The sequence below is a fragment of the Dermochelys coriacea genome, chromosome 4, assembly GCF_009764565.3.
Source record: "Dermochelys coriacea isolate rDerCor1 chromosome 4, rDerCor1.pri.v4, whole genome shotgun sequence".
NCBI classification, from domain to species: Eukaryota; Metazoa; Chordata; order Testudines; family Dermochelyidae; genus Dermochelys; species Dermochelys coriacea.
The window spans coordinates 71512038-71534916 of record NC_050071.1 but is presented as its reverse complement, the minus strand read 5'-3'; the positions used below and the strand labels follow the sequence as shown (position 1 = coordinate 71534916).

At 41.1% G+C, this 22879-nt stretch overlaps 1 protein-coding gene across 1 annotated transcript in view; it reads left to right on the top strand.

Annotated features, from left to right (window-relative positions):
- Nucleotides 1-22879, top strand: part of SH3RF1 (SH3 domain containing ring finger 1) — a 160044-nt gene that overhangs the window by 79618 nt on the left and 57547 nt on the right. Inside the window, exons 3-6 of the mRNA XM_038400901.2 lie at nucleotides 1055-1330; nucleotides 2807-2902; nucleotides 14816-15118; nucleotides 16290-16400. Coding sequence (XP_038256829.1) covers nucleotides 1055-1330; nucleotides 2807-2902; nucleotides 14816-15118; nucleotides 16290-16400 — 786 coding nt within the window. The remainder of the gene's footprint in view (nucleotides 1-1054; nucleotides 1331-2806; nucleotides 2903-14815; nucleotides 15119-16289; nucleotides 16401-22879) is intronic.

Sequence of the window (22879 nt, the reverse complement as noted above, 5' to 3'; positions counted from 1 at the left end):
AAGGGAGATATAGGTTAGATATTAGAAAAAGATTTCTAACTATAAGAGTAGTTAAGCTCTGGCATGGGTTCTCAAGGGAAGTTGTGGTATCCCCATCATTGGAGGTTTTTAAGAACAGGTTAACAAACACCTGTCAGGTCTAGGTCTGCGGGATCCTCCCTCAGCGCAGTGGAAAGAATTAGATGACCTTTCAAGGCCCCTTGCAGCCCTTCATTTCTATGATTCTATTAAATTCAAAAAGATTTTGGAGTGGCTTAAGTGGGGAAGATTATCATCAGGTTAGTGACAGAGTTTTCAGATAAGTGCATGCAGGCTTTCCACATTTTTTTTTGCATTAACCCAATTATGCTGAAATACAACAAAGTCTGAAATATCATACTTTATTATGCTATGCATGCTGGTGAATTTGTGATTTTGTCTGTTCAAAAGGATTTTGCCCTGAAAAAAGTGTCCTATTACAAAATATTAATTTTAAAAACTCTTAATATATAGAATGAATACATATCAAACTCGTAATTGCTGTGTGAATTCATTCAAGAGAAGAGGAATAAAATCCAGCTGCAGGGTAAAAAAATCTAATGTTCTGCTTTAGTGCTAGACAGATCCACATTAGTTATCTGCAAACAAAAATACTTGTTTTATTTATTTTGTAAAGTTCTGGCCAAATTATGTTTCTTGTAGTCTTTGAAAACTCATTATTATTTCTAATCTTCAGAGTACTGGCTGTTAATGACTCTGATTCATTGCAAGCTGCTTTAGTGCTGAATTCTTGCAAAAAAAAAAATTATTTGTGCACTTTTTGGTGAGGGATATGTTGTATTTTTCCCTCAAACTCATTATGCTAGAACATTTAACTCTTTAACTTAGCATATTGAAATTCTGTTAAAATCAGTAGTGTAAAAATTGGCCCTGGTTTTATTGTACATAATAAATTGTGCTTTATTATATAATTCTTTTTATCTATCAATCTCAAAACACTTTTCAAAGGTTTGGACAGCATTATCGCACCTTTAAAAAAAGATAAAATTCTAATTTTTATATTTTTCTTTTTTAGGGTATACCTCAGTTACCGTGTGCCAAAGCATTGTATACCTATGAGGGAAAAGAACCTGGAGATCTTAAATTTAATAAGGGTGACATCATCATTTTACGTCGGCAAGTGGATGAAAATTGGTACCACGGAGAAGTCAATGGTGTCCATGGCTTTTTTCCTACCAACTTTGTTCAGATTATTAAACCTTTACCTCAACCTCCGCCTCAGTGCAAAGCACTTTATGACTTTGAAGTGAAAGACAAGGAAGCAGACAAAGACTGTTTGCCATTTTCAAAGGTAAAAACATGTAGAAATGACTTTTAAAAAAGAAAGGATTTTCTTTGAATAATTATTCATTGATTTAGAATATCTTACATTGTTTCTGTTCTAAAAGTTTGGCCTATACATTCTTCTATCGCTCTGATATGTTAAGAAGCCAAGGATATGTAAGTTCACAGGGCATTTCTTCAATATATACCACTTCTTTTCCTCCCTTAAACCACAGACACTGTTCTCCTCTGAGGATTTCACCATTGAAATTGACAGTGCAGTTTTTTAACTGCTTTAATATGCATTCTGAATTTGAGAGAGTCTGAATTGTGAATTTAAAGCATTCCCAGTCCAGAGGAAACTTTCACTTATTTTTAGTTGTCAGAGTTCATACTAATTGTCACGTTTTCATTTAATTCAGGGCATTTTTAATACTAACTGTGAGCTTTGTGTCACTACATAAGAATAAAAATTGCCTTTTGGAAAAGAGTCAATTCCTTTTGTTTTGTTCCTATTTGAGTTATTTTTCTGTCTTAGAAGGCATGAAATGATGTGAAGTTTTAATAGGAGTACTAAGATTATGAAGAGTATTCTTAAAAGACACTTAACCATAGCTTGGGGCTGTTTTTTTTCAGTTGCCTACAAATTTATAGTACGTTAATTTTTCCAGACTGCACAAAAAATGTTACAAGATCAGACATGTGAACTAGTTAGATGTCTTTACAGCCCTCAGCTATTAAAAATGGAAAGGTCACCTGAAATTATAGAAGTGGGAGGCCTTAAATATTCAGTTCTCCCTCTTACAAGACCGGTACAACTACATGTGAACAGAAAATATCTTTTACTGAACAAATGTTAGTGCTCCTAAGGATAATCAGCCTAGTTATTATATTGCATTGTAGCTTTGATTTTTAAGTAGTGTGTGCAATGCATGCATTGTTTGTAATCTTCAATTTTATATCAGTGCAAGTGTTTCCTAGCATTTCTGAGTTTTTCAATGAAATAAAAGTTAATGATGTTTCTAGGGCAAAATAAATTTATTGAGCAAATAATTGCTTTGCAAACATGCTTAGAACTAAATCTCTGTTTCAAAAGAGATATCAGTTATGCTTTCTAAGTTTGCTAATGTTCTTACATGAGGAGAAAAGCAACAGCTGGGAACAGGGGAACAAGCTAGCTTATAAGTAAGAAGAGTTTGAGACTCAATTCAGGGACGATGGAATACACTAGAGTGGGCACAGCAGGCAGTCTGTTGCTCAGGAGAAGCCCAAATAACTGACGGAGATTAGTTCTTGGGCTGCTGTGCAGGACTTGACCAAGATGAGGAAGCTCTGGAAATTATTTTAATTCCAAGAACTGCAGGTTCATATTGTGAAAATGAAGCTCCTGCTATGGAATTCTTCTTCATGTACCCCTTTGTCTGATGATGCTTGTGTTTTGGAGAGAAATTAAATGAATAGCTTAATTTGAGCTGGGAGACATAATTACTTCATGTTTGTACAGGATGATGTGCTGACTGTGATTCGCCGAGTAGACGAAAACTGGGCTGAAGGAATGCTGGCTGACAAGATAGGGATATTTCCCATTTCGTACGTTGAGGTGAGTAAAGTTGTGCCATCGTATAATAGGCCTTATGAGAAAAGTAATTTAAATAAATAGAAATATGTCTTTCTAAAACTGTAAATGCTGATGATAATTCTAAATTCTAAAACATATATTAATCCAATATATGTACATGAGTAAACTGAGTAACCTCATAAACTTGCTAATGCAGTGAATGTGCATCCTCATCCTTTTCTCTTCTTACTGTTCGTTGCCTTTGTTCATTATATCACATTTAATATTATATATTAAACACTTTGAGGTAGGGACTTTGCCTTCTTGCGTGTCCTGCGAAGCGCCTGGTCCTTCCCAACCACCACTTACTCACAAAATAGAAAAATGAATGAATCAGGTATACAATACGCTTCCATTTCTCCCTAATGCCCACCACACCAAAGTAAATGAGCATCATTGAAGATTAGCAGATTTAGGCTATTGTGGATCAAACAAGGGAGTGAATTTCAAAGTTGAGAACCTTTATGTAAAACAGCCTGAAACCTCTCTTTCAGACCTGGGAGCGGAGAGTGCAAATATGGTAAGTTTAAAACAGGAAGAGAGGTGGTTTCTTGGGTATATAGGTCCAAATCAGTTAGGACTTCATAGGACAAAGCCAACACTTGACATTCCATCCAAAAATCATAATGCAACCAGTACAGGCTATGGAGCACTGGTGTAATAATTATTGTTTGTATTGTAGAAGTGCCTGGAGACTTCAACTGACATTAAGGCCCCATTGTGCTAAGTCGGTGTAAACACATGGTAAAACATACTCCTTGCTGTGAAGACTTTACAGTCTACATAATCAAGACAGAGCACAGGAGAAAAGAAATGTTATCCCCATATTACAGATGCAGAAATGAGAGAGGCTAAGTGATGTGCCCAAGTACACAGAGGAAGTCTGCGACTCAGCTGGGAATTGGGCCCAGGTCACTGCTTAATTTCATTTATTTATACATTAGCTTTTCTATGTTACTCACCGCTGTAGTATCTGAGCAGTCCACATTCATTCAAGAACTTAGCTTCTCAGTACCCCTGTGAGTATTATCTCCATTTTACAGACAGGGAAACTGAGGTATAGGTTAAGTAATTTGCATAAAGTTACATGGAATGTGGCAGTACCATGTAACTCCTAGTTCTTGTGCAAGTGCTTGTTCACGTTGATTCCAATCAGCTGTGTGTGCGCACACATGCACAGTAGTCAGAAGATTTTTCCCCTAGCCGCATCTGTCAGCTCGGCCTGGGCGCCCCTTGGATTCTTGCCTTCATGGTGCTCAATATAGAGTCCTGTTGACCCGCCAACCCATCAGTTCCTTCTTACTGCCTGTGACAGTTAGCTGGAACTTCCCTGTGCTCTTGTCTCAACAGGCGCATTTAGCAGTTTCTTACACGTTTTCCATTGTTTGTTAATAGATAGTAGTTCGTTAGGGTTAGATAAGTTTCCTTTGGGGGAGGGGAATCTCCCTCCTAAGCTCTTCCGACACCAGGACATCCTAAGGTCTCTGGGCTTCAAAGCCTGTGGCAAGTGTATGTCCAGAAGCAATCCTCACCTCGTACCTAAAGTGTTTAGGAAAGGGCCATCAGAAGGATCGTCATGCCATTTGTAAGACCTTTTGTCCCAGGACTTTAAAAGATAGAGAGTAGCACCTGAAGGTCCTTTTGATGGAGGCAGCACTCCTCCCCATGTCCGACCCTGGGTCGACGGACCCTGCACCGAGTACCTCCTCCTCAGTGCAGAGCACTTCAGCATCGTCAGCACGAGCGCCGGTGCTGGTAAGGATAAGGACTCACGGCACCATCCTGGCTCTACTCACAGTTCACATGCCGCACGCAGTCATCGTTCGCAATCGCTGGTGCTGCAAAAGAAGAAGAGACCGGAGAGGGGTGGCTTTCCCCCTACTAGGCCTAAGGAGCCTGCTGCTGTGAGAATCATGTTGGGCCACACTAGTGCTGCTCCACCGGTGATGGTCGTGCCAAGTCCTGCCCACATGGAAGGGCGGTTGAGTCTGGACCCTCCTCACTCGCCAAGCCATGAGCTGCACCTCCCTTCAACACCCGAGGCATTTGAGGCTGCCCAAGAACTGCTTCACCTCTCGGCACTGTTCTCTCTCCTCCCAGATGGGACAGGTCATCAACATCAGTCATTCCCTGGGCTCCTTCAAGGGGAAAGCCTGCTATGATGGCCCACCAATCTCCGACCCGGTGTGCCACTCCCAGCATCAGAGCACATTCAGTAGCCACAGTGATCCCCGAGCCCTCAGCACGAAAGCTCGGTGTCTAGAAGCGTTGCTCCCCCCAGGTCATCATTTTCAGACACCTTGGAGTCCGAGTCAGGCTCCTATTGGTCCTGGAGGAATAGGAGCAGACAGTCCATGGTCCCGGTACCGTGGCCCACCCAATGGCAGCCTCCAGCGCAATGGCCCTTTTGGACTTTTTGGGCTTTTCGTCAAAACCAAGGGTCTCATTCCAGGGAGATGTCAGTGGCCTCAGCCTCATTTGTACATCTGCCAGCACCGCCGACACTGGCAGGGTTGTGGGTAGGCCCATTACCACCCTGCACTATCATTTTGATGTCTCTGGTGCAACTGGGCCCAGGTGTCTGCGCCAATATATGCAACCCCTACACTAAGGGGTGTGACGCCATCTGAGTTGGCACCGGGCCAAGAAACCCAGGTGATGTGGGACCCCTTGGATGTAGAAGAAAGGGATCAGCCACCCCTCACGGGGGGTCTCTTCCTTGTCCTTGCCAGATGAAGCATTGGCAGGCATGGCGACAGCCCCAGCCTTAGAGTACGACAGGGTTCTGCAGCAATTGTTGCGAAGCGTTTCCCAGGGCCTGGGCATTCAGGCAGAGGAGGTAGTAGAGATGCAGATCCAATGATGGACATCCTAGCCCTCTCCAGACCTGCTCGCATTGCCCTGCCCCTCATAAAGATCATCTCTGACACCACGAAAACTCTGTGGCAGACCTTGTTGCCCCCTACAGCTAACCACAACGAAAGACATTACTTTGTGCCATCCAAGCATTACGAGCATTTATACACACATCCCACATCTGACTCTCTTGTGGTCAATGCTGCCAAACAACGTGAGCGTCAGGGCTTCCACAGACCCTCCCTGAAGAATCAGGAGGCAAAAAGGCTTGACCTTTATGGGAGAAAGGTCAACTCCATTGGAGGCCTACAGCTCCGCATTTCAAATCAGCAGGCCATTGTCAGCAGGTACTGCTTCAACACATGCAGGGCAATGGCTAATTTTATGGAGCTGTTGCCGCAGGACTCCTGCGCCGAGTTTTCAGCTCTTGTGGAGGAAGGGAAGCTCATTTCCAGGGCTTCACTATAAGCCGCACTGGATGCAGATACTCCTGTGATGGCCACAGGCATAGCTGTGAGGAGGGGCTCCTGGCTCTAGGTCTCAGGCTTGCCATATGAGCTCCAACAAATGATTCATGACCTCCCCTTTGAGGAGGTCTATTTTCTGAAAAGACGGATAAAAGGCTGCAGAGCCTGAAGGATTTGAGAGCCCCTCTCAAATCGTTGGGCCTCCATTCTCTGGCCAGACAGCATAAACATTTTAGGCCACAACCTTCTCCACAGTTCTACCAGCTGCAGAACCATCAGGACGGCTCATGGAGGAGGAACAGGAACGGCAGAAGGCGACTGCACCCATTCTCAGGTCAGAACTCTGACCAATCTAAACCACCCTCTAGGCCAAAACAGTCCTTTTGAAGGTGCAGATGAGGACAGCGCACCAGATCCCCAACTGGATCTACCCCACTTTACCTTCTCATCTCTACTATCCCCTTTCTACCCATGCATGGTCCTGTATCACCTCAGATTGTTGGGTGCTCTACGCAGTAGAGAGGGGATATTCCATCTAATTCTGTGCCCTCCCACGCTTCCATCCCCCTTCCCTGTCCCTCTTCAGGGACCCGTCTCACAAGCAGCTCCTTATCCAGGAAATGCAGTTTCTCCTATCTCTAGGGGCAGTAGAGGAGATTCCTCAGGAGCACTGGGGTGAGAGTTTTTATTCCCAGTATTTCCTTACACTGAAAACCAAAGGCAGCCTCAGGCCCATCTTGGACCTGTGAGAACTCAACAAGTTCATGAAGAAACTCAAGTTCTGGATGGTCTCTTTGGCCTCAATCATGACTGGATCCAGCAGACTTGTATGCTGCCCTTGACTTGAAGGATGCATATTTCCATATCATAATCGCTCAGCCCCACAGAAAGTACCTAAGGTATGTGGTGAATGGTACCCACTACCAGTTTACAGTCTTTCCATTTGGCCTGTCAGCAGCACCTCGAGTCCTCACCAAGTGCATAGCAGTCATCTCTGCATTCTTGCACAAGCGCCAGGTACAGGTGTTTCTGTACTTTGACAACTGTCTGATCAAGGGCCTCTCCAAGACCCAAGTGGAGGCTCAGGTCAGATTCATCAGAGCCACCTTCGACAACCTGGGTCTTCTTCTGAACGAAGCAAAATCGACTCTGTCCCCCATCCAGAGGATAGAGTTTATAGGGGCAGTACTGGACTCGACTTAAGTCAGGGCATACCTGCCACAAGCAAGGTTTCAGGCCCTGACAGATATCATTCGAGGTACCAGACAGTTTCCCACCACCACAGTAAGAAACTGCCTGAAGCTTCTCAGACGCATGGCTGTCTGTACCTACGTGATGCAGCATGCCAGACACAGGCTTCGATCTCTTCAGTCGTGGCTCATGTCAGTGATTCGCCCAGGCCAGTACAGCTTGGACAGGATTGTGATCTTGCCTCGCCCAGTCATCGACTCCCTCCTGCGGTGGCTTGACCCTCAGGAGGTGTGCTCAGGGATTTCCTTCGCCACTCCGCAGCCATCTCTGTTGCTAGTGACGGACGCATCAGTCTTGGGCTGGGGAGCTCATCTGGGAGACCATAGGACCCAAGGTCTCTGGTCTCCGGCAGACCTGGCTCTCCACATCAAAGTCAGAAAGGTGAGAGCGATGCATCTTGCATGCCAGACCTTCTGTGAACACTTAATGGGACATTGTGTATCAGTTATGAAGGACAATACAACAGCAATGTTTTATATCAACAAATGGGGGGTGCATACTCCTCTCCCCGGTGCCAGGAAGTCCTCATGCTGTGGAATTTATGTTTGAAACATTCAATACTCCTGCAAGTGTTGTACTTCCCCAGGGTACAGAACAAACTGGCAGACCACCTCAGCGGGTTGTTTCATGCCTACGAATGGTCCATTTGCCTGAACGTCGTGGTTTCAATCTTCCAGAGGTGGGGCTTTCCCCAGATAGACCTATTTGCCATGCGACACAACAGGAAGTGACAGCAGTTCTGCTCCTTCCAGAATCACGGCTTGGGCTCCAGATTGGATGCGTTCCTCCTTCTGTGGGGAGGGCATCTCTTTTATGCCCTTCCATCCATACCACTCGTTCACAAGATACTCCTCGAGATCTGGAGGGAAGGAGCTCAGGTCATATTGATAGCACCAGGCCGGCCCCGAAAGCACTGGTACACATCTCTCCTAGACATGTCTGTGTAAGCCCTGGTCACCCTTCCACTCTTCCCGGACCTTCTGACCCAAGATCACGGTCGTCTTTAACATCCAAACCTCGACTTGCTTCACCTTACAGCGTGGAAGCTCCATGGTTGAACCCGATGGAGCTTTCCTCTTCACACCAGGTCAGAAAAGTCCTCCTTGGCAGCAGGAAATCCTCTACAAGAGCCACTTACCTTGCCAAGTGGAAGAGATTTTCAATTTGGTTGGCGCAGCGCCATTCACTCCTGACGCTAGCCTCAGTGCTGCTCATTTTGGACTACCTCCTCCATCTGAAGCAGCAGGGGCTTTCGTTGCCTTCAATAAGGGTGCACTTAGTCACCATATTGGCCTTCCTTCCGGGTGCAGGGGGCTGCTCAGTGCTTACTAACCCTATGGTCAGCTGATTTTTAAAAGGACTCAGCAGACTGTACCCTCATGTCCGACAGCCTGTCCCAGCCTGGGACCTCAACCTGGTCCTCTCTAGGTTCATGGGACCACCCTTGGAACCGTTGGCAACATGCTCCCTGCTCTACCTCTCTTACAAGGTGGTGTTCCTGGTAGCAATAACCTCTGTCAGGAGGGTGTCTGAGCTTGGGGTCCTAACGTCAAAGCCTCCCTACAATGTGTTCTATAATGACAAAATTCAGCTCAGACCTCATCTTGCTATCCTCCCGAAGGTTGTGTCGCAGTTTCATATCAACCAGGACATCTTTCTCCCGGTGTTCATTCCAGCAGCAGGGAGCAGAGATATCCGCAGATATCCGCTGGATATCCTCTGGATATCCGCAGGGCGCTAGCCTTTTACATCAAGAGAACAAAACCATTCCGAAAATCAGTCCAGTTATTCATGACAGTGGTGGACAGAATGAAAGGTCTGCCGGTATTATCACAACACATCTCATCATGGATAGTGTCATGTATTCATGAGTGCTACAACCTGACCCCGGTTCCTGTGCCGCCGATCACTGCGCACTCCTCCAGCGTGCAGCCTTCATCAACAGCGTTCCTGGCTCAGGTTCCCACTCGGGAAATTCACAGAGCAGCGATGTGGTCCTCCATCCATACTCTCGCCACGCACTATATGATTTATCCAGCAGACCAGAGATGATGCAGCCTTTGGACGAGCAGTGCTCCAATCAATGGACGACTCCAACCCCACCACCTAAACTTGGGCTTGTGAGTTACCTGATTGGAATCGACATGAACAAGCACTCAAAGAAGAAAAAAACAGTCACTGACCTTCTCGTAACTCTTGTTCTTTGAGATGTGGTGTTCATGTCCATTCCAATACCCACCCTCCTACCTCACTATCAGAGTAGCCAGCAAGAAGGAACTGAGGGGGTGGCGGGTCGACAGACCTCTATATTGAGCCCCAGGAATACCAGAGTTATCCAGTCAAGACCAATCAGTACTGTGGCAAATTGCTGCCATGATTATGATGGGTCCCGTGCTTCCTCTTCTTGTGGGGGGTAGGGTGTTCAGGGTGCAGTTTCCTGCCCCTGAACTAGGATATCTACTGTCCCACTAGTAACCCAGAGAAGGGTAGTGGAGAGGGAGGGATCCGGCCCACCCTCTACTCCAGGTCCCAGCCCAGGGGCCCTAGGGCTAATGGAAAACCACTTGAACTAGTGCTTCCTTCCCCTGGGCTACTTCCCACTCCTACTCTTCAGCTTGTGGGCTTCTTGCCCTCTCTCTGCACAAGCTGCGTGTCTCTTTTCCTAGGGTCTTGGTCTTCTAGCCAGCCACAGCACTTCTCCAAATTTTCCTCTACTTCAACTCCTTCAAACCACTCTGCTCCAACTCTTTCACCTGGCTGATTGAAGCAGGGAGGTTTTATCTGGTGACTGGCTTCAGGTGCCCTAATTGACTTCAGGTGCTTTTAATTAATCTATACAAACCTTTCTTCCCTCCACAGGGAATGAGGCTTCTCCTCATCCTGGGACTTGCATATCTTTCCTATATCACTCTCCTGCTGCCTTCTGGCCATGCTGTATCACAGTATGCATCGTCTATAATGCTGAGTACAATGTACGTTCTTAAATAAACTCCAAATTTGATCCTTCTTTCTTTCTTCAACAATTAATGAAATCCACATAGGCTATCCTCCAAATCTAAAGATTTTTTAAGTCTCCAGTAACAGCTAGAAAGTAAAGTGGTACATATAATGGAGTAAAAAGTTTTTTGGGAAACACTTTTCAGTTATAGGGCATATAGAGAGGAAAATATTATTTTCAGACTTCTGAAATGTGCAGTACCTTGTTGAAATTGCCATGGAATGAATGGCAGGCACTCTTACAATAATCTACCTGTAGTCTTTAAAAAAGTGAATCTATACCAAATGCAGAAAACATACAATATTAACAATACAAGTGAAATGTTCATTTTGGTAGAATTTTAAGAAGATAGTATAATGTCTAATGCATCCATCCCTCAGTTTGCGAGTTTAATCACTGAGAACTCAAGATTTACCAACCAAATTAGTCATGTTCCTTAATAGCCCTCTTCTTCCTGCCCTAGCCCCAACCCATCAAAAAAGTAGTTTGAAACATGTTTCATTTTTTAATTCTCTCCATTCCTTTCAGGGAGGTTGAATTCCTGATTCAGTACTTTTAAAATCTTGCATTTATTAGGCTAGACTTGCTGTTGATCACCACTGGACAAAGTAGTCTTAATTATAGTGTTGGGGAAAAATTAGTCTCTACTAGTAATATTAAATCAAGAACAGTCGAATGAAACATTTTATATAAACTTGCCTTCACTTGTCTTGTCAGCCTGCAATGTACAATGGAAAAATTATTCAAAAGTCAATGTTTTTCATTGCTTTCAAAAAGAGCACTTCATGTTCTTAATGGAAAAATCATACTTTGGTACATGTCAAATTTATTTAAAGAGTATTCATTGTAAATAACCTTTACATTCACATTGAAAAGGGTCCTCAAAATTGCTAAGCCAAGGGAAATAAATGGGTCTTGACGTGTGCCCTAGAAGTAGCCTGTTTGGGAATTTCACAATCAAGGATCCTTGACTGAGAGAGACTTAGCCCCAGCCTAATGCTGAATGAAAGTGCTGAGATGAAACTTTGCTAACTGTTCGTACCAGAAAAAGCTAAAGGGCAATAAATTCATTCTAGCCTATATGATGAAGGTCTTCAGTTCTGTAATTTCTACATTATCATGAATACAAACTTTAGAACAATCACTAAAAACATATATAACCAATTCATACAAGCTTTCTTAAGCACTATTGAAAACCAATCTTTTGCACTCACCATTTGCAATTGGACACCAGATTTATTTATATACACACACCTATACTAAATCCGTTACAGTACTACCTACAATGTAACTTGTGAAAGCCATACCAATTCTATATTAATCATGAAAACACATGAACATATAATCAGTAAATTCTAGTCAGATTTCAAGTGTGCCCATTGGTGTTCAGGTTGAAGGTGGGCTGTAGTGATAGATGACTGGTAGTTGAGATTGAGAAGAGGGAACTAATAAACGGAACATAAATGTGGTGTGGCTTATTTCCTCGTGCTTTGTAGTTAGGGATGGGGATGTATGCTTCACTGATCCTCTGATGTGTCTGCAGCTCAGGCACAAAAGAGCAGACTGGATGAGCTCTCCCTTTCCTATCCGAAGGAAGAAGTGAGCAGCTATACTCTGTAACTGTTACAGTCTCCAGATTGTTTTTAAGGAAAGGCCAATAGCCAGTGCATTCCACGGTTTAACGTATATGCCGCTCTTTTGTGTTTGTTTCCCTACCTAAGAGAGTTCAGCAGATTCCTTACACTTGACTAATCTTGGATTAATCCCATAAACATGCCAAAAATCTTTCTCTAATTTGGGGTTCCCTCTATATAGAGGAAACAGATCCTGCAGGCATTATTAGTTTCAGAAAGTAAACAAACATAATTAAGTGGAACAGTTACCTGAGGAAGCTTTTAGCAGTGGTTTTTGAGACCCTTGGGTAAGCCTTTCACTCATTTAATTGCTCTTCCCCAATAGGTGATTCTTGCTTTCTAAATGAAGTATTGCTTTTCTTTCTGTAATTCTGGGTCATTTGGGAACAAAATCTTCATTACATACATTGCAGACGGAATAGAAATGGATGGGAACTTAAACTGTCATTGCCATTATGTAAAACATGTTTTGCTAGGAGTTAGGATGTTCATATTCTTGTGAATGATGTGAAGAATTTTAATCTGAGATGGAAGAATAAATTGGATATGAGTACAAAATCTGCAGTATGTCTAATCCTCACAGTGCCTAGCTACTTATCCAGTCTGCAGGATAGGACCACGAGAATTCAAGTGGCAGAGCAATTTTCTTCAGCTTCTTGTTAACATTTTTTTCTTGCTTTGTGTCCTCCAGCCCACGTATCTGGAATTTAATCAATTTAAAGCACTGTAATAAATTAGCATAAAATGTTTCCCTTAGCTACTTAAAAACATGTTTTTAGTCTTTTTTTATAAAATGTTCAATCTCAATACTAAATAAGGAGCACGGTTTTGCAAATTTATTGGCAGAGCTGTGTGTATAACCGTTATGGTTAGGCTCTCCCTACAATGGAACAGGACTGCCCTAGGTTATCTGTGGCCTTGCCCGTACTAACAGTCTTTGAAAGATATAATTCACCAACAATGGTAGCAACAGGGGAAGTCATACTATACACAGGTCTTGGAAATGTTTACCACCATGTTGTTTAATCCTGTGAAATTCTGTGAAATTCCTATTGCTCTTCTCTACTCCATTCAAAACACTAAAATCATCTTCAGGATTATTGCTCTGACCAGGTCATCCCACCCTCTGAATGCCTCAAATGACTCCCCCTTTCCATGACACTAAGTTCAAACCTTTTGTCCTTGCCTTCCAGGCATTCCACAACTCTGCCTTTTCCTGCTTATCTGCTTTTGTCTGTTTTAATGTTGATCCTCTACTACTCTGGCAATTCCAGCCTTTACCCCCATTTATCTGTTTCTCCCACATGTATTTTTTTTCTACACACTCCCACTGGCATTGAGTTTCCTCCCTGAACAGATCCTTCAGATCCCAGTTGAAGACCCATTTGTATTATGAAGTCTACATGAAATTTGCCAACCAATACTGGCTAAAGTAGAAGTCAGTTGGGGATAGTTAATATTTTTAATAAAGTCTGTATAAGTATGCCTGTGGGCATATTTGTACACACATGTACAAGCACATACTATTTTGACAGTATATTTTATCTCTATCTCCCACCTTTTGTATAGTACTTACCTTCTTAGATTGTAAGCTGTTCAGGGCATGGGCTGGCTTCCTTTTGTGTGGACAGCACCTAGCTCAGTGTGGGGGCTGCCAGAATACAAATAATACAATAATTATATAGTGAGGTTTTGGTAAAATAAAGCATTTTTTAAACTTCCCCTGAACATAGGAGTCTTGTGGCTCCCAGGAAAATGGCTAAAGTAAATAAAGAAAAGACTATGCTGAGGTGAAAAAACAGTAACTCCATAGTAAATAATTCTATACTTTTCCTCTTGATTGTTCTTACTTGGTTCTTCATGAAAAAATACTCCTCCCTGCCTCCTGCCCCGCCCCGGCAAAATACAAACAAATTTTCCAAATAGAAGTTATTCACACTAAAAATGGGCATTATTTTTAATGAGGATTAATATGTTTAAAGAAGCACTTGTAGTCTACTTGTATTGATGTACTTTAGTTTGTGAATGAATGTGTCTCCCTATACTGTTTCTCACAACAGTTTTAAGCTATACATAGAAATTCCTGGCAGTGGAACCATGGTTTTATGAAGAATAAACTCTTACCCTTCTCAATTTTATTTTATTTTATTTTATCTAGTGTTAATCTTCTAACTGTCAGAAGATTAAAATGCCCAAGATTCTTTATTTCTTTATTACAGAGACAGGATTTAGTTGCCTACTTAATATAGTGTAATTTATCATAATGGACAAGATATTAATGGATAAATTATGGATAAATTAAAACCAAAAGTCTGTTGCTTTTATTACTGCTTCTGCTAATCAAACATGCAAGAGTTGTGAAATCCATTAACAGAAGTGACCACAAAAGCATTAGGTCTTCAGGCTTGTGTCATATCTCTTTGGAAAAGCTCAAAAGACAGTGTAGAATGACCATGTCAAACTTCACTTAAGTAGGTTACAGTGAAAGACTTGTTCCTGTAGGGCATCTTGTTGTAGAGTGAGTCAGTACATCATAAAGAGTTCTGAATTCTGTAGTTTTCAGTTTGATTCTTATTTATGAATAAAAGTAAAGTCTAGAAGTGTTTCCTCTGTCTAGTCAACTACTTCTTTAATTTTCTTAAATTAAAGATTTCTAAAATCATTTCTTAATGTGTTGGTTGTTTTGCAGTTTAATACGGCAGCCAAGCAGCTGATAGAGTTGGATAAGCCCTCAGGTTCTGTTGTTGACTCTGGAGAAGGTACCTCTGGGGCATCCCACAACAATTCAGTCCAAAAGCACGCTGATACAAAGAAGAACACCAAAAAACGGCATTCCTTTACCTCCCTTACCATGTCCAACAAGTCCTCGCAGTCTTCTCAAAACCGTCACTCGGTGGAAATTAGTCCTCCTGTCCTCATCAGCTCCAGTAACCCCACAGCAGCTGCCCGAATAAGTGAACTGACGGGCCTCTCCTGCAGTGCTCCTTCTCAGGTAAGCTACCTGAAATTAAATACAGAACATTTCATACATTTTAATGAATATCCTAAAGCATTTTTATCATAATAAAGGCTTCAAATCCTTTTCAAACTAAACATATGTAATAAATTATATGTAAAGGGATGTTTTCCACTAGTTTAGGCTCCAAATTTAGGGGTCTTGGGGGATTTTTTTTTTTGTGCAAATTTTTATTGTAATGTGAATAAAAAGGTTTTTCAGTTTAAGCATTCTGTTCAAGTGCTGTAAATAAAAGAAAACCATCAGCAGATTTATTATAATATATAGGAACAAGAAACTGGACTACTCAGTTGCATTTTGTCCAAATTGAATAAAATACTGAAAATTAACAAAGAGCATACATGGTAAAAGATAAATTTGATTTCAGAAACTCTTGGACTTTGAACAATCTCTGATACTGATAAGGGAGCGAATTAGATTATATCTGATTCTATTTTTAAAAAACCTTGAGTGTTCTTCTAATGTTTTGATTACACATTACTGTCTTTGATGACAGGTTTCAGAGTAGCAGCCGTGTTAGTCTGTATTCTCAAAAAGAAAAGGAGTACTTGTGGCACCTTAGAGACTAACAAATTTATTTGAGCATAAGCTTTTGTGAGCTACAGCATCCGATGAAGTGAGCTGTAGTTCACGAAAGTTTATACTCAAATTTGTTAGTTTCTAAGGTGCCACAAGTACTCCTTTTCTTTTTGTCTTTGATGAACAGTCTTCTGTATGACAGTACTTGTAAAGTTGACAGTTGTGGGGAGAATATACTAAAGAAAGCTATAAAATGCTGAGAGGATTTCACATAAAGCTTACAAGCTAATTAAATGTTTTATATTTAAACTCATTTGCTCTCTGCTATTAAGAGAAAAATAAACATACAGTGTTTTTCACCCAGTTAGTTGCATGTATATCTCCCAATTTTTCTGAAAGATTATTTCTGTCTTATATAGAGACTGAAAAATTAGCAGTGTCATCTAATACAAATATTCTATGTAAATTACTATCAGAAAGTCAAAGTAACAAGCTAAAGTTGCTGATGGTGGTATTCACAGAAGAGTGCTGGTAGTACATTAATCAAAAAGTGTACTAATCTACCATGACAAGGTATTGTTTTAGGAACTACCTAAAACTGACATCACTCTTTTTCTTTTTTTGACAGGTTCATATCAGTACCACAGGACTAATTGTGACCCCACCCCCTAGCAGCCCGGTTACAACTGGGCCTTCATTTACCTTCCCATCTGAGGTCACCTACCAAGCTGCTCTTGGCGTAAGTAGCATTTGACAAAACTGAGGCTCCTTGTGCATCTTTTGTCTCCATTGTCATTCTCCTTTCTGCAATTCTGGTAAACTAGTTAGAAACTTTTGGGTTGTTTGATGTGATTACATCTGTGATATGCAGTAGCACACATTGAACTATGGCAAAAGTTTGGCACTAAAGATCCTGGACAGCATCCTATGCCTTTCATTGCGAGTCTTGCTCTGCCTTGCTGTGGAGTAAGTATGAGAAGCATACTCCTGCCCCTTCCCAAGAGAACATAATTTTTACTCAACATGAGTCAGAAAGCAAATAAACTAAGGAAAAGGGGAAAGAAGTGTCTTATGAAGAGCAACTTGCTTGAATCCTCAACTTCTGGATCTTTGTCCCTCATGCATTCAGTACCCAGAACTGTCATGGAACAGTCCCTGAACCATCTGCTGTACCTGGGTCTTCCATTTCTAAATCAGATGAGCCTATTTTGATGATCCTGTCTGACCTCTCTGAATATCAAATACTATAGCCGCATTTGCAGCAAAGTCTGTTAGCTCTCCTGTTTTCATAGATTCAGTTTTTAAGGCCAAAAGGGACCATTCTTATAATTTAGTCTGATCTCCACATAAAACAGGCTGTAGACCTTTCCTGAATTAATTCCTTTTGCAAATCCAATATCTGTGATTGAACTAGAGCATATCTGTTAGAAAAACATCCAATCTTGATTTTAAAATTTCCAGTGATGGAGAATCCATAACAGCCCCTGTAAGTTGCTCCAATGGTTAATTACCCTCTCTGTTAAAAATTTGCACATTATTTCTAGTCTCAGTTTGTATATCTTCAACTTCCAACCATTAAACTTTTTTATATCTTTGTCTGACAGATTGAAGAAGCCTCTATTTTAAAATTTCTGTTCCCTATGTAGGCACTTGTAGACTGTGATTAAGTTATCCCTTAACCTTCTCTTTGACAAGCTGTGACATACCAGGGTACAATCCAGACTGAGTTGCTGTGTCACCCCTGCCCTGTAACCTGCGGTGCCCTTTACAATATTTTGCTGCTTTGGCCCCCAACCTAGACTGTTCACAAACAGCCTCCAGCATGTAAGTCACTCCCAGCTATGTCTGTGAGTGTTCTGCAGCCAGCCAGCCAGCCAGCCACACCTTGGCTCTTACCAGCCTTAAAGATTATTGCAGGATGACCCAAACACAATTCCAGTCCCATATTTTTCCCCAGAAACATAAGGCCTTATGAGGCAGTGTTCGTGCAACAGTGCCTCCCTGGACAAACAGGCGGGTATGTCTCTGGATCACGCAGCTCAGCAGGGCTGTCAGTCCATTCTTGGTGTCCAGGAATCTGGAAACTCTCTCTGTTCTCAGGTCTATCAGTGGGTTGGTAATGGAACTTAGGCTCACGCACTCCTCTGGGTTTCCAGTTCAGGGCCCTCAGGCTAGACAAGTAGTCAGGATTCGCTGATTCTGAAAGTGCCTTGAGCTCCTTTCTACCTTCCCTCAGGCCTCTGTAGTTTCTTAAATCTGTTGGCCACTTTTCTGGGGTGTTTGTCCCTGGGTGTCTCTCTAGCACAGACATTCCTTTTTCCAGTCTGCTCACTCCTCTGTTAGCCTCCCGGCTCTTCTGCTTCCCAGCCCTTTTATTCTCCCAGCTGCTGTGAAACTGCAGATCAGCAGTGGCCAGCAGTGCCTGTATTACCCATTTGGTTGCTGGGCTAGCATGTGGCACATACACCCCATGATAGTCCTGTTCTGCCCAGCTGCTCCTGGACAATACGAATATATTAAGTCCATTATTCCTTTAAGGGAATTATATGCCCACAATTTGTTACTCCAAATGACATTACCCAGTACTTCAGTTTGAGCACACTGGATTAGATAAAACAATAAAAATGTTTATTAACTACAAAGAGAGAGATTTTAAGTGAAAGTAATGAGGCATAAAAGTGAGAAATAGTTGCAAGAAAAATAAAGATAAAACACTTACTGGTGCCTAACGTAAGAAACTATATAGATTCAAAGCAAAGTTTTCTCACCACGTGCTTTCAGCAGTCTTACTGACCAAAGTCTTTAGGTCAAGACCTCTCCCACAGAGTCCAGTGGCTGCTTTCTTTGTCTCTTCAGGTGCAGTGAATGCGATGGGCAGGGAAAGAAAAAGAGGTGCCTTAGAATGTTTGTGCCTCCTTTTTATAGTTTCAGTCCCCCTCTTGAAAAAATTTCCAGCTGAGATCCAGAAGTCTTGTTCCCTCCTGGTTTTTCACCTGTTTGAACTTCCTTTGTCTTCCCTTCCTGCTTGATGACTCTGTTTACTGCTTAAATGTAAATTAAGGCAAGCACACATTTCTTTGTTTAGGACAGACCGGTTTGCCAGGTTCTATTTGGGCAGGGCTATGGGGTTTGGAACATGTATTGTTAACACCACACAGGGGAATCTTTTAACTTCAAGTACAGTGTTTCCACACACATTTTACCAGGACAATACTGACCAGCAGATTATGAGTTTTCAAATGATACCTACAGGCATACTTTGTACAAAGATTATTACAGTAGCATGTAGGGTATGAATACAGGGTATATTCCATCATACAAGCTAAATAAATTCAGCTCCTTGCATCTCCCATTATAAGGCATGTTTTCCAATCCTTTACTTATTCTCATGGCTCTTCTCTGAAACCTCTCCAGTTTTTCACATCCTAGAATTGTGGACACCAGAACTGGACACAGTATTCCAATGATAGGTGCACCTATCCCAAATACAGAGATAATATAACCTCCCTACTCTTATCTGATATTTCTTTGTTTGTACATCCAAAGACCTCATTAGTTCTTTTGGCCATAGTGTTGCACTGAGAGGTCATGTTCAGTTTATTATCCACCATGATCCTCAAGTCTTTTAAAGTTACTGCTTCCCATGATAGCGTCCCCCATTCTGTAAGTATGGTCTTCATTCTTTGTTCCTAAAGGTAAGATCTTATATTTGGCTATATTGAAACACACATTGCTGATTGTTGAGATCCAGACCACATTGAACAGTTCCTGTCCTCTTCATTACTTACCAGTCCCCAATCTTTTTATCATTTGCAAATTTTATCAGTAATGATATTCTTTTAATTTCTTTTGTTCTATTCTATGAAGATTCTTACACCACTCTCAGCACTGTAATATCTGAGCATCTTCCAATAGTGCATAAAGTTACTTGATTAATATATGTCATGCTTTTGTTCTCTCATCTACTCCCTGGAGGGAGAAGGGTTTTTGTTTTGGGAATATTTTTATATTCTATAATATTATAAAATTATAATATATAGATATAGATATAGGGGCTGTCGGTCACAGTTATCTCAAGCAATGAACCCAAAACAAATTAACTGGATTAAAAAAATTAATCCCGATTAGTCACAGTTTTAGTTGCACTGTTAAACAATAATAGAATACAATTTATTTAAATATTTTTCATGTTTTCTACATTTTCAAATATATTGATTTCAATTACAACACAGAATACAATGTGTACAGTACTCACTTTATATTATTTTTATTACAAATACTTAAACTATAAAAAAAGATAAATAATAGAATCATAGGACTGGAAGGGACCTCGAGAGGCCATCTAGTCCAGTCCTCTGCACTTGTGGCAGGACTAAGTATTACCTAGACCATCCCTGACAAGGTGTTTGTCTAACCTGCTCTTAAAAATCTCCAATGATGGAGGTTCCACTACCTTCCTAGGCAATTTATTCCAGTACTTAACCACCCTGACAGTTAGGAAGTTTTTCCTAATGTCCAACCTACACCTCCCTTGCTGCAATTTAAGCCCATTGCTTCTTGCCCTATCCTCAGAGGTTAAGAACAATTTTTCTCCATCCTCTTTGTAACAACCTTTTATGTACTTGAAAACTATTATGTCCCCCTCAGTCTTTTCTTTTCCAGACTAAACAAATCCAGTTTTTTCAGTCTTCCCTCATAGATCATGTTTTCTAGACCTTTAATCATTTTTGTTGCTCTTCTCTTGACTCTCTCCAATTTGTCCACATCTTTCCTGAAACATGGCACCCAGAACTGGACACAGTACTCAAATTGAGGCCTAATCAGCACGGAGTAGAGTCGAAGAATTACTTCTCATGCCTTGATTACAACACGTCCGCTAATATACCCCAGAATAATGTTCAGGGTTTTTTTTTCAACAGCGTTACACTGTTGACTCATATTTAGCTTGTGGTCCACTATGACCTCCATATCCCTCTCCGCAGTACTCCTTCATAGGCAGTCATTTCCCATTTTGTATGTAAAAAAAATACTATTTTTCAGTTCATCTCCTACAAGTACTGTAGTGCAATTTCTTTATCATGGAAATGCACCTAATAAATGTAGATTTTTTTTTTTGTTACATAACTGTGCTCAATAACAAAGCAAAAACCAAAAGGATGCAAAACTTCTTGTTAAGCCAATTGCTAAGACAGACAAGTTTGTTTGAGACAATGCTGCTAGCTTCTTATTTACAGTGTCACCTAAAAGTGAGAACAAGCATTTGAATGGCATTTTTAGCCATAGCCGGTGTTGCCGGGTGCCAGATATGCTAAACAGTCATATTCCCCTTCATGTTTCGGCCACCATTCTAGAAGACACTATGTAAAATAATAATAATAATAATAATAATAATTCTACATTTGTACGTTGCATTTTCATGATTGTACTATAGTACATGTATGAAGTGAGTTGAAAAAGACTTTCTTTTGTTTACAAATATTTGCACTGTAAAAAATATAATCAAAAATAATATAAAGTGAGCACTGTATACTTTATATTCTCTGTAATTGAAATCAATGTATTTGAAAAAGTAGAAAACGTCAAAATATATTTAAATAAATGGTATTCTATTATTTAGCAGTACAATTAAAATGCCGATTAAACACGTTTTTTAAAATCAAATTAATTTAGAAGGTATGGGGACATGCGGATAGTAATGAAGTTTGTAATGGCCCTTCATTCCTGGGGTGGTTCATTCCATAGTCTTGTGCCAACCTCCAAAATAGCTCAGTCTCCTTCACAGACAATCTTTACACTTTACAGTTGAAAGTTCAGTTTTGCCAGAGGGGCGTAGTTGTCAACCATGATCTTCATCCCAGAGCTTTAGTCGATCTTTTAGGCACGCTGTGACCACTCCATAAAGTGTCTCGAAGATAAGGACTGTGGTCTTGAATGTACTTAATTATTCTATGGGAAACCAGTGTGGGGAGTGGAGGACAAATTTGTTGTGTTCACAGTAGCTCATGTTGCTGAGAGGAGACTGCAGCATTCTCTAGCAGTTGGAGTTTCCCAGTTGTGAAGATGCCAGACCCACATTGTTTTAGTTCAGCTGAAAGGCAACAAAGGTGCGAGTAACTGAGGCCACATCATCGTTTGGCAGGATGGGATTGAGTCTTCTAGCTACCTGGAGATGGTTGAAGTGCTGTTAGGTGAGATCTTAGAATTAATTTACTTTAATCCAAGAGCTACAGACTGAATTTTTTGATTGTGGCTCAACCAAAGGAGATTGCACTATGGCTGTGAACTCTTCCCTCAGCCCACAAGCATAAGCTCTGTCTTGCACAGGTTGAGTCAGGTCATTGATGATGATGTAACTAATCCCTGTGGGACCCTACTAGAAGAACACCAACTCAATGATGACTCCCCATTTACAAATACATTTTAAGAGCCATCAGTTAGCCAGTTTTTAAATCTGTTTCATATGTGCCTTGTTGATTTTGTATCATTCCAGTTTCTTAATCAAAATATTGTGTTATCAAATCAAATGCCTTACAGAAGTTTTAAGTACACTACATCAACACTATTTTCATTATCAACTAAATGAAATAGTCTAATCTAAAATTATGTCAAATTTAGTTTGACAAGATTTATTTTCCTTAAACATACACTGGTTGACATGAGTTATGTTACCATCCTTTAATTCTTTATTAACCAAGTTCCATATCAGCTGTTACATTGTTTTGCCTGAAATGAAGTCAGGCTGACAAGTCTATAATTAAATGGGGTCATCCAGATTATCTTTTTAAAATATTTATATGACATAAGCTTTCTTCCAGTCTTCTGGAACTTCCCCAGTGTTCCAAGACTTATTAAAAATCAACTTTAACAGTCCAGAGAGCTTATTCGCCAGATCTTTTAGAACTTTTGGATGCAAGTTATCCTGTCCTGCTATGTAAATATGTCTAACATTAGTAGTTTTGTCTCTAATCCATGTCCTGTACTCTGAGGAAGTCTCTTTCATCTGTTAGAGACATCTTGATATGGAAGACAGTGCTAGTGAGTACAGACAACACAACAGTAGTTGCCTAGCTCAGATAAGGGGCACTTAATGTGCATTTTCTGTGTTTAGATCCAGCTTTCTCTTATTGACTGAAAAAAAAGTATCTTCTGAGACAAAACATTTCACAGAGAATTTAAGTCACTGTGCAGTCAGTACTGCAGAGCAGTTCTTCCAGGAGA